The sequence below is a fragment of the Erpetoichthys calabaricus genome, chromosome 11 (assembly GCF_900747795.2).
Source record: "Erpetoichthys calabaricus chromosome 11, fErpCal1.3, whole genome shotgun sequence".
NCBI lineage: Eukaryota > Metazoa > Chordata > Cladistia > Polypteriformes > Polypteridae > Erpetoichthys > Erpetoichthys calabaricus.
The window spans coordinates 136,285,430-136,298,216 of record NC_041404.2 but is presented as its reverse complement, the minus strand read 5'-3'; the positions used below and the strand labels follow the sequence as shown (position 1 = coordinate 136,298,216).

The window sequence follows — 12,787 nt, the reverse complement described above, 5'->3', positions numbered from 1 at the left end:
TGTGGAGCAACAGTGGGCAGAATCGCAATCGACATTGGTGCAGCAAGCCTTAATGAAATTGGCAGAGCCACAATGGGCAAGGACAAAATAGACCACAAAAATTGGGTGGACATCATTAGGAAGGGCAGAACTGTAATACGTGACATCAAAGGGGGCATCAAGGAAATGGGCAGGCTCACAAAGGGCACAATCAAATAGACATTAACAGAATAGGCAAGGATGTATTGGACAGCATCACCATGTGGACAGAATGTACAGAAATCACCACGGGGATGAGCACAGTGGGCAGAAGGATATTGTCACAGTAGACACTGACTTGACGTCACCTCAGGGTCAGCCTGGCGTTTAGGCCGAAGCCTGCGCAATGTCTGGGGAAACACTAGGCCTCAGACAGCCTGGGCCTAGATTTTGGAGGCTAGGGACTCATTTGTACTATTCTGAGGTATGTGTTTTACAAGATGTGGACCACCACCCCACGCAGCGGGTATTCACTTAATTCAGATGTCTGGCCCCCCCCCCCCATATCACACTTTAACCGTTGGATCAGTTGGCATTATGTGCTTGTCTTGGTCATCTGCCCACTCTCTGTACATTCGTCCCATTCTCAATGCAGGCGCCTTCCCTGGTTGAGCTGCCCATGCCCATACCCGCACACATGACCAGTTCAGAGAAGGGGAGTGCAACACACACACATGCAGGTGGCATACAGTTACCTCGATCAGCCGGTCCTGTGGCCGCAGTCCAGACTTATCAGCAGCTGAGCCCTCGTCCACCGAACGGATGAACTGCCCGGGCTTTGACTTCTCACTGTGCAGGTTAAAACCATAGCCCACACTGCCCTTCTTCAGCTGGCACAGCCTGGGGTGACATTCTTTGAGCAGAGGAGGTCGAGACACCTGTGAGGTTCAAGATGAAAACAAGAAACGATGGTTAAGTCATTGGGCTATTGGACTGGACCGCCAAGTCAATGGCCAATGGCAATGTCACCAAGCCCCGCCCCCTCAAATATCCCACCTTTCATGAGGCCATCATTCATACCTCATGGCTTTGGGTTACTGGTGGGCAACATGCAATGTGCCAATAGAACTGAAGTGTATCACATTCTGGTGTGCACTCAGAGAGCCTCCTGTTGGTCCATACGTGTGTGTGTGTGTGTGTGTGTGAGAGAGGTGCCTAATTTACAATCATCTGAACCCCAACGGAGTCCACTTCACCAAACAGGCCAAGGCACACATGAACACTGTGGCCAACCGTTCACCAAAATCACCCAGCCGGAGTGGAGGCACTCATCAACTCACTGCAGGCCACCAACAAGCACACTGATGTGACACACGTGTGCCCCAGGAGTCATCGTTTGCCATTGTCCTCACCTCAGTGCCGACCATTTCCCTGATCTTATGTTTTCCAGCGTCCCCAGCTTAAGAGTACTTGGTAATGTGTGGGGCAACAGTGGGCAGCAAGCCTTAATGAAATGGGCAGAGCAGTCAAATACAAAGGACTGAGACACAATGGGCAGGGACAAAATAGACCAAAAAAAATTGGGTGGGCATCGTTAGGAAGGCCAGAACTGTAATATGTGGCATCAAAGTGGGCATCAAGGAGACAGACAGGATCACAAAGGGCACAATCAAATAGACATTAACAGAGTAAGCAGGGATGCATTGGACAGAATCAGTATGGATGTGGACAGCAATGACCACGGGGATTAACACAACGAGCAGAAAGACAGCAGACACTGACATGACGTCACCTCAGGGTCAGCCTGGCGTTTAGGCCGAAGCCTGCTCAACGTTTAGCGAAACACTAGGCCTCAGACAGCCTGGGGCTAGATTTTGGAGGCTAGGGCCTCATTTGTACTATTCGGAGGTAAGTGTTTTACAAGATGTGGACCACCAGCCCACGCAGCGGGTATTCACTTAACACAAACGTCTGGCTTTTATCTTGGAGAACTTTATGGAGTGGGCGCAACAGGAAACAAGATGTAAATAGTCGTAAAGCCCAGTGTGCAAGAATAAAAAGCAGATTTCACACAGCTGCATTTTAGTTTGTTTCACTGGCATCAGATAGCCGACACAGCGACAAGACGCCAGGTGGAGACGAGCAGAAAAAGGCAGAGGTTGGTATAAAATGCTGCCAACAAGGGGGCACTGTACCTCGAAACAGTGGTGGTGACCTTAACCTTTGCATAAGATGATGCCAGCATGTCACAGTACTGGGGCCCCCCCCCCGATTTAAATACTCCCAATGCTGCAGGTCTGCCACTCAAGTTGGTGGCATCAGGGAGGCCATTTGTCTTACACATGGTGGCCAGGTGACTGTAATAAGCCACTGTGGACACTAAGGGACCATTGTGATTCCAGACCAGAGCTTGAAAGTGAGAAGGACAAGGGTTCAAGTGGCACGATTCAGAGACAAGTGTCACATTGGAGAGTGGCATAAACAGGTCACACTCTTTCTTCAGCTCTCAGAGCCCATAGAAGTCTTTTAGTGAAGAGTGGCGCCCATCTGGCTACCCAACCATCAACAGCTGACCGATGGAGTGATGCCAAGATGGTCGTCCTTCTGGAAGGTTCTCTCCTCTCAGCAGAGGACTTCTGGATTTCTGTCAGATTGACCACTGACCGCCCTGGCCAAGGCCCTTCTTCCCAGATACTCTCTAGGACGAGTCCTGGTGATTGGCGACTTCTTCCAGGTCCCTGTGCTCCTTCAGGACTGGTGGGACCCCCTTTGCCCTAACCTGTGCCTCATCCCGATTGGATCTACGCAGAGCTCCTGGGACTTCTTTGATGTTTGTCCTCTCGTGCAGGTCCACGTTTGCCTTTCTGAATGGCATCCAATCGATTCACGTGGCCAGAGGTGGACTGCAATCAAATTCTGGAAACATCTCAAGGAGGAATTCAAGCAAACAGAAAGAAGCCCCCTGAGCACAACAGCAAAGGGTCAGACTACGTCTATGAATGAGGATTACCAGTTTGTGATCTTGAATGCATCTGCAAGCCTGCAAACGTGAACACATGTCCTCACTTTGTCATTATGGGGTACTGAGCGCAAATAGCGTGCAGAGAGTGAAGGGGTCTTTCTGAATTCGCTGGTTTAGAAGTCTCAGGGCACTTCAGAGATGCTCTCCTGACTGCCAGGGGCCCAAATGAACACAACGACAAGAACGTTTATCGGCACTGCATTGTTCACACTCTGCAAATGACGGCAACACCAGAGAAGGTGGCACAGACTTGTGGGGGGCAGCAGGGAGGATGTTACAGTGTGACTGTCACCTCATTGTATTAGTTTTAATAGGTCATCGGGTTCCCGGGTCCTCCCTGCGTGGAGTCTGCATGTTCTCCCCATGTCTGCGTGGGTTTCCTCCCACAGTCCAAAGACATGCTGGTTAGGTGGATTGGCGATTTGAAATTGGCCCTAGTGTGTGCTTGGTGTGTGGGTGTGTTTGTGTGTGTCCTGCGGTAGGTTGGCACCCTGCCCGGGATTGGTTCCTGCCTTGTGCCCTGTGTTGGCTGGGATTGGCTCCAGCAGACCCCCGGATTCAGCGGGTTGGAAAATGGATGGATGGATGGATGGATGGAGGTCATCGGGTGCTGAGACGTCCACTTGGTGGTGATGGCCCCCAGCCAATGGAGGTGCCCCTTTTTTTCAGTACCCTCTTACGGTGATTCTATGGCTCTGTACAATGATGTTGGAATGCTCGATATCCGTTTTTTGCGTGTGTGGGATTATACGGCGTCCATCTTTCCAAGAAGTAGGCCGTGCCCGTTCTGCTGAAGCGCTCGTCTTCACTTGCGTCACGATGAAATGTCCCTCGACTTTTTGAGATCGCGCCGTGAAATGGCGCCCACATCCCACAGCCCTGCTTGTGTCCATCAATCTGACAGCAAAGAATGAATGACGACCACGAAAGGCCATCCCACCTCCACAGTGCGAAGGGAAAGGCACAGCGGCGGAAAAAAAAAAAAAAAACCTCAAGCACCTCCTGCACATCTGGATCCCATCGCTCTGTGGTTTGCTTGGTCTTTCCAAGAGACGGAATCGACTTTATTATGAAATCCTAAACCAGAGCCTTGGAGAGCTCAGCCCTGTGAATGCGTCTTTAACTCCGTGACTCCTGGTGCTCAGATGGAATGGAGAGAAATCCAAAGGTTCGAGGTGGGAGGGAAACAAAGTCACAGAGAAGATTCTGGAAATGCGGAAAGAGCATTCAAGACAGCAAATAGGATGAGGGGGCACAATAAGATTTCCGTCTGGAAGCCTAAAGATAAACCATATGAATAAAATAAATTACAACAGGAAACGAAAAGCAATTCCAGGAGGGAATTCTGGTGGAAAACGGGAAGGTAAATGAGATTTCAAGACAGCGATAAAAATTGGAAAAGATTCACAAAAAAAGTCTGATCATTAAACAGAAATCTGAGGGGGGAAAAAAGTACAAGAAGTTCCCAATGGAGATTCCAAACCAAAATCAGGAGATTTCAATTGAAAGACTTCACTGAATTCCAAATGGAAAAGCAGACACAAAAAAAAATAAATCAAAAGGGACATTCTGAAAGGAAAGCAAACATCCAGCTCCCAAAGTTGAAAAGACAGAAAGGAAACTTGGACTTGAACAGTAAAATTCCAAAGCAAAAATTCACAATGAAGAATCCAAAACTTAATTCTGAGAAAGAGCAAAAACCGATGAAATCCAAAAGAAAATCCTGGAAGTAAACCGAACAAAGGAGGATTCCCAAGTAAAAAAATTGAAAGCGAGATTCCCGAATCAAATCAAACATCCATCCATTTTCCAACCCGCTGAATCCAAACACAGGGTCACGGGGGGTCTGCTGGAGCCAATCCCAGCCAACACAGGGCACAAGGCAGGAACCAATCCCGGGCAGGGTGCCAACCCACCGCAGGACACACACCCACACACCAAACACACCAAGCACACACTAGGGCCAATTTAGAATCGCCAATCCACCTAACCAGCATGTCTTTGGACTGTGGGAGGAAACCCACGCAGACACGGGGAGAACATGCAAACTCCACGCAGGGAGGACCCGGGAAGCGAACCTCAGGTCCCCAGGTCTCCCAACTGTGAGGCAGCAGCGCTACCCACTGCGCCACCGTGCCGCCCTCAAATCAAACAGATTGTGAAAAACTCCGAAAGAAAAGCTTCAATGGATTGTCAAAAATAAAAGCAACAAAAATTCCTGAGGCCCATGGAGTTCCATAATTTACACACATGGCTTTAACACGAGAGCAGCAACCTACAACACCTGACGCCCCAAAAGACATCCCATAATGAGCACCAGCCAATGGAATTTTAACTTAACATTTGCAAATCCACTTCATCAAGTTCAGGGGTCGCAGGGGGCACCAGAGCACCACAGGGCCCGACAAGGCCTTACAGGGAGGCACCACAGGGCCCCCTCACACACAACACTGGGCCAGTTGGTAATTTGCCTGTCCACCTAAAAACTGCACCCTTTGGTGATGTGGGAGGAAATCCCCTGAAGACCAGTGGGGGACACCCAGACTCGACATGGACAAGGACCAGGTGTGGGAATTGAAGTCAGGGCTCCAGATGGGCATTGGCTTACCCCCAAATCCAAACTCAACTTCATGAATTGCCTTTTCTTTCCCTCATACGTTATTATTAGTTTATTTTTCTTCCCCAAATCCACGTCCGACTCTCCTCGAGTCCGTTTGGAGGTCGGGTCTGCAGTTGTTTCCAGCTTCAAAAAAAAAAAAAAAAATGCAACAAGTGCTGTTGTGGGAAATGCGACGTGAGAAGATCTCTTCTGCAGACCCCAGCGGGGAGGGAGAGCGGAAAGAAAAAACAACAAGACCGCCCATTGTCTGTTTGGCGTCAGTGAACTCCGGCCTTCAATTCTTTAGGGAATGAACAACAATCTGGAGCCGCCTCAAGAATGCCAGGCCTTTGAAAGATGGCTTCAGTGCAGGAAAACTGATCAGTGCAAACCCCCCCGAACCCCCCGGATTACGGACGATGCTGGAGGGAAAATGAAGCTTAGCTGGGGTCTTACAAGGGCACTCCATGTCCAGGGCACAGTGGGCTTGGCAGTCTGCGAGCTGCCAGGATGGTGCGACCGCAGGTAAGATCAGTGTCTGCTCGGCACGAGACAGGGGGGCCGCAATGAACCCCAATGAAGGTTTTGGGGGACAACGGGCTCGACCAGTGCTGTGAAAAAGTCTTTGACCCCTTCCTAGTATCCACTTGAACATTTAGGCAAAATGCAACATTTTTAAATCAGGACCATTGTGATTCAAGGAACAAAAAGTTATTTAACACCCATGTGCCCCCTATCACAGACGCACGTCAGAGGGTCACCTTCCGAGACCACTCTGGGACACGAGTGGTGCCAACGCCGACTATACAGACAGCTCAGTGACGGGCATCTGACTCCGCCCCCTCCCGGTCCACCGGCTATAAACCAAGACGCTCCCAACAGGGGTCCGGTCATTCCAGGACGAGCAGACTGCCGGACGGAGTTGCACCCTGACGTTTCTGACCGCTCTACGGAGCGACGTTGCCTTTTGTTTCTGTTACTGAGCTCCTGTTTATTTTGCTGGACTTCTTAGTTATTAAAAGCGGTGACCCGGTTGGCATTCCCAACGTTTCTTTGTTAGGTTGTGTGGAAGCCAGTCCCAGACACAGACAGACACTGGAACGTCTACAAAAAGCACACAGTGCCCCTGCACCACACACCCTCTCACGGGCCTTCAGATAGTCCTTCACCGCCTCCACTCCTCTCCACCAAACTCCGTCTTCTTCCTCCCGACTGGAGGAAGGTGGCCCCTTTTATGACCACCCGGACGTGCTCCTGGTACTCCCTGATTGACCTGTTGTGGCGGAAGTGCCGCCTGAGCACCCGGAAACCCTCTGGGTGTCCTCGGTATTCCTTCAGCCAGCACCTCCGAGTGTGGCGGAAGTGGTGCCGTCCAAGGCCGCACAATCGTCCGGGCGCCCCCTAGCGGTGGCCACGGGCCCTGATAGGATTGAGCTTCTATGCTTGAACCCTGTGGCCCCCATACCAGGTGGGGCAGCTGCCCTCTTGTGGTCCTGGGAAGGCACAGTCCCTCTCCTGGTCCATCCAGGCATGGCGACTGGGCACAAGCCCCAGCTGACCACCACAGTTGGTAGGTCTCTGAGCGTCAGCTGCTCATTTCAGCATCTCTTGTTGGGTTTACGTCAGGACCACAATGTCTGAGCCATTCAGCTGTAGACGTGCTTTGGTGTTTTGGCTCTTTGTCTTGCTGCATAACCCAAAGACTCTGCACCTTCAGGTCTCTCCCTGGTGCAGGATGGCATCTTCAATAACGACATGTCTTCCAAAGCCTCATCCCACACTAGCAGCCCCACATCTTATTGTAGGTTTGGTCTTCTTACTGTTGAATGCCAGACCTGTTTGTCCATGTACGTTTGCTTTTGGCTCACCTGTTATTATTCCAAAAGGCCTGGGGGCTTCTTAACACTGACGTTCCTCTGGGATAGGAGAGGGTCCCACCTTGCTGCTCTTCCATTTAATCTCAGTCTCTTTCTTATTGTGGAGTCCTGAACAGCAACCTCAGTTGAGGCTGGAGAGGCCTGCCGTTCTTTGGGAGTTCTTCTGGGAATTCTTGAAGGAGTTGTCTCTGTGCCTTTGGGGTCATGTTGGCCCGTTACAAAGATTCTCCATTTGGAGAGGACTGCGCTCACCAGGGTGCACTGACCACCAGAGCTTCTTAATGTCCTCGAGTGCTATCCGGTCACCGTCAAGTCCGAAGGCCCCCGGGTCTGACGACGCATCAAGACACCCCTCCCTACTTTTCCACCATCCAGAACTTTCCTGCCAACACGCCGAATAAAAGTGTGTTAATTCAACCATATGATGACATTTACTTGCATGTTCAGGACACCAAATACGACCTGGTAGCAGAGTACAACATACGCACAACGGCAGCGTGTGCTTTAATCAAAGACATGGCAGCTCTGGAGGGGAAAACCACAACAGTCCAGAAGCGTCAGTCTGTATGATTGACACAAATTCAGATCACATTAGAGTGACAAGACTGCCCACTATCACCATTGCTTTTTACATTAGCCATTGATCCACTGGCTCTTCATCACTACAAGAAACCAGAGATAAAGGGGATTACAAGAGAAGTGCTGTGTCACGCACGCACATCAGAGGATCGATCGTCTTCCATGAGTCATCCGAGGTATGTAACACCACTCCAAGACAAGAGGGGGCACTGTTCCCAATAACATTATCCTTCTGCCTCCACAGTGCAGAGTAGAGCAAGCAGAGCAGACCGCAGGACTGAGCTCCACCCAAACCAAACCCGCTCCATCTCAGCTACTCAGATAAGACCTGTTCCTATCCGGTCACCGTCACATCCAAGGACCGATCCCAAGTCTGAAGGCCCCCGGGTCTGACGACGCATCAAGGCACCCCTCCCTACTGTTCCACCATCCAGAACTTTCCTGCCAACACACCGAATAAAAGTGTGTTAATTCAACCATATGATGACATTTTCTTGCATGTTCAGGACACCAAATATGACCTGGTAGCAGAGTACAACATCCACACAACGGCAGCGTGTGCTTTAAACAAAGACATGGCAGCTCTAGAGGGGGAAAATCACAACACTCTGTACACACGAACAATAAAACACAAATACAACAAAACCCTGCAGGAGCACAAAATGAAGAAGCACACACTTATTGTTTGGCTGCCTTCCTTCCTTCCTTCCCCACGAGTGATCATAGCAATCACTCGAATGGAGACCGGCCTTGCTAAAGCTGAACTCTCACAAGCGGAGCTTGAAAAAGACAAGAGGGTCCCCCCTTTGTGACGGGACACAGCTCGACGTCAGACTCCTGCACTGTGGTAGAGTACGTGATAAATCAATTAACTATCATTACTAGCACAAATGGTAAAAGGACAGCAGCCATACACATCTAACGTCACTCCTTCCTCATCTGGCACCACCCAATCCGATGTCCTGCGGCGAGGTGCAGCTGAGCAACTCCACACAAAACAGTAACCATTGCCATTGTCTGTAATTAAAATTCCAGAAAGAGTCAAATGAGACAATCTGTTTGACCCCAGCACATCCGCATGAATCCACTTTACAGCAGTCCAGAAGCGTCAGTCCGTACGATTAACACAAATTCAGATCACATTAGAGTAATGCCCTCGACAAGACTGCCCACTATCACCATTGCTTTTTACATTAGCCATGGATCCACTGGCTCTTCATCACTGGAAGAAGCCATAGATAAAGGGGATTGATTATAAGAGAAGTGCTGTGTCACGCACGCACATCACAGGATCGATCGTCTTCCAGGCTCATCAGAGGTATGTAACACCACTCCAAGACAAGAGGGGGCACTGTTCCTAATATTATCTCCTCCTGCCTCCACAGTGCAGAGAAGATGCCCAGTGTTGGCAACTGACGCTGAATAAAGCCTGGATGTCCAGAGCAGACCACAAGACTGAGCTCCACCCAAGCCCATCTCAGCCACTCAAATCAAGCCAGGAACGTGCCAGCGTGGGTCTGTGCCACTCTGGTCAACCAGGCTGGTGCCCCCAACATTTCTTTTGGACTCGCCCCTTGTTTTACTCCGTCACAGCTGACAATACAATGCTTTACATAGAAGAGCTACAATAATCTCTACCATTAGTCTTAAATCTTCACAAGATTTCCGGATTCAAAACTCAAGTGCGATTTTCCCAAGTGAATTAATTCTCTAGCACATCATAGCAGACTGGACAGTTATTTGTTCAGAATTTCAAAACGGTTTAAATTTCCTGGGATAACCACCACAAGGAAATGTAAAGATCTTTTTCAATACAGTTTTGAGAGTACTATGGGGGGAAAAAAAGCAAAAGAGAACATGATGATAACAGATGGTTCATCTCCATCTCACCTTAGCACACAGAATTCATAACCGTTAAAATGAAGGTCCTCCCCAAGCTGCTTTGCCTGTTCCAGAGTATCCTTATATGCATCTCCAAATCATTTGAGAAATGATACAGAAACATAACATCATCCACCTGGAATTCGAAACAGCCACACATCCAAAAGGCAACTCTACAAAGTTCTAAAGCAGGAGGTGGCATGGCACTACCTAACTCGAAATTTTATTACTGGGCAGAAAACAAGGGCACAATATAATCTTGGAAATTGGCAGAAATTTGTGAATTTACACCGGTCTGGCTTGCAATGGAAAACCAACCCTGTTCTAAATCTTCTTGGCGTGCCATCGCCATCGCTGATTTACTTGGCTCGTCTGGAGTCGTGCTTGACAACAGTGCCAAATGGGAAAAGGTTGTGTACGGTTTGTGATTAATCACCGTGGTCAGTTTAACCAAACGCCATTGCTCCGCTATGATCTGTGTCAGTGGTTCTCCAAATGAGGGGGGAAACCACAAATGGGATGACAGTTGGTGGCGATTCTCCAATGGGGAGCCCTGCCTCGGGTCACCGGGAAAAGAAAAAGTTTTTAGTACCACCGCTGTACACAAGTATCAAGGATTTGGACTTAATATGTGCCACTACAGAGAGCCAATATAGTGGTCTGAAAAGCAGCGTGGCATGTGCCCACCAGATGAGCCACTGCATTTTGAATTATCCGCCATGGCTTGATGCCTCATGTGGGTACTCCTGCCAACAGTGAACGGCGGTATTAAAGTTTCATCCTGCCAATCGGAACACAAATTTAACAGGAAATACTGCGCCCCAACTTTGTGCTGGGCAGATCTAACAAAGGGGACTTTGTGAAGAAGCCCCAATTATAACACAATAAGTGCACAACTGGACCTGAAAGACATTGGATAGATAGATAGATAGATAGATAGATAGATAGATAGATAGATAGATAGATAGATAGATAGATAGATAGATAGATAGATAGATAGATAGATAGATAGATAGATAGATAGATGAAAGGCGCTATATAATAGATAGATAGATGAAAGGCGCTATAGATAGATAGATAGATAGATAGATGAAAGGCGCTATAGATAGATAGATAGATAGATAGATAGATAGATAGATAGATAGATAGATAGATAGATATGAAAGGCGCTATATAAGCAGTTTGTGCTCGAGTAGTAAGTAGAGAATATGAATGATCACTAACACTACTGAATGTTCTATTCAATTCTGCCTAAGTTGTTGTATTGGAAATACTCAAACAATAGATCACAAAAAAAAAAATAAGTACAACAAAATTCATTCATAATGGAACCCAAACCCCAGTGCCCGAGGTGAGCGCCTGTCTTTACCGAATATCTCCTCAGTGTGACCCTCCCAGCTTCTCTTTCATTGTTCTTAATTATAAGGAGGACCCTAATTCTGCCATGCCAACCCCTAAAACACATGGTATCAAAAATGACCAGACCACCAAACCCCCCCACCCCCCGCCAACCATGTCTGTGCCCAATTATGAATCTCCAACAAAGGACCCTCAAGTTGAGTAAACCAGTGTTCAAAATGGGGGTCTCATGTCAGCTCCTTGATCTTTTATAAAGGGAGACTCGGTGTGTCCTGCCATCCTTAACCCTTTGCTATCGGATATCCCAAGATGGTCCCTGCTTTACACTCCCAGGGTCTCCTTGCCCGCTCCACACCCACGTCACTTCAGTCGTCTTGCCCCACTTCTCAATGACCTTGGCCATTACCTGGGTTTAGACAGGTGGTCCAGTCAGCTTCCACTTTATGTCGGATCCTGGATTTTTTTATTTTCTACATTTTATTGGTAGTATTTGAACTAAGCAATATTACTTAATTTTAAATGGATTAAAAAGAAAAACAAAATGACGAAGACTAAGTGGTCCCGTTGGCTTCACCAGGCAGGGGACTCCTGCACACGTTGGGACAGTTTGTGACAAAGTGGCAGGGATAACGATCAGCACCTCCAAATCTGAGGTCCTCAGTGAGGGAAAAGTCAACTGTCCCCTCCAAGTGGGAGGTGAGCTACCACCTCAAGTGAAGGAGTTTAAGAAGAGTTCGGGGGGGATGGTGAGACTGGCAGGCGGATTGCGGCGGCGAGTGCGGTTATGTGGTCTCCTATACTGGTCCATAGTGGTGATGAAGGAGCTGAGACAGAAGGAAAAAACTCAGTTTACCAGTCGATAGATCTCTCGTCTTCTTCTTCTTTTGGCTGCTCCTGTTAGGGTTGCCACAGCTGATCATCTTCTTCCATCTCTTCCTGTCCTCGTCATCTTGCTCCATCACCTGCATGTCCTCTCTCACCACATCCATAAACCTTCCTCTTCTCCCCTTGCCTGGCAGCTCTATCCTTAGTACCCTTCACCCAATATACCCCTCATCTCTCCTCTGCACATGTCCAAACCAATGCCATCTCACCTCTCTGACTTTGTCTCCAAACTTGAGCTGACCCTCTAATGTCCTCATTTCTAATCCTGTCCATCCTCATCACACTCAATGCAAATCTTAACGTCTTTAACTCTGCCACCTCCAGCTCTGTCTCCTGTGCCACCGTCACCAGCCCATATAACACAGCTGGTCTCACTACCGTCCTGTAGACTTGCCTAGAATTTCCTCCCCTTATTTATTTATGGATGGTATTTCTTTATTATGGGATGTGTGTTTTTTTAAATTATTTGTTTGTTGTACTTGCACCGTTGACAATTCCATTGTACAGGCTGGTCCAAATCTGATTATGCAGTTATTGTATTGCATTGCATTACAAGTTGCAGAGTTAGATCTGGACCACCCTGTACTTGTGCAATAACAATAAAGGCTTCAAATTCTGATTCTATGG

General features: G+C 48.4%; 1 protein-coding gene across 1 annotated transcript in view; it reads right to left on the bottom strand.

Annotated features, from left to right (window-relative positions):
* Nucleotides 1-12,787, bottom strand: part of LOC114660971 (Na(+)/H(+) exchange regulatory cofactor NHE-RF2) — a 51,587-nt gene that overhangs the window by 13,658 nt on the left and 25,142 nt on the right. The window contains exon 3 of the mRNA XM_028814016.2: nucleotides 714-896. Coding sequence (XP_028669849.1) covers nucleotides 714-896 — 183 coding nt within the window. The remainder of the gene's footprint in view (nucleotides 1-713; nucleotides 897-12,787) is intronic.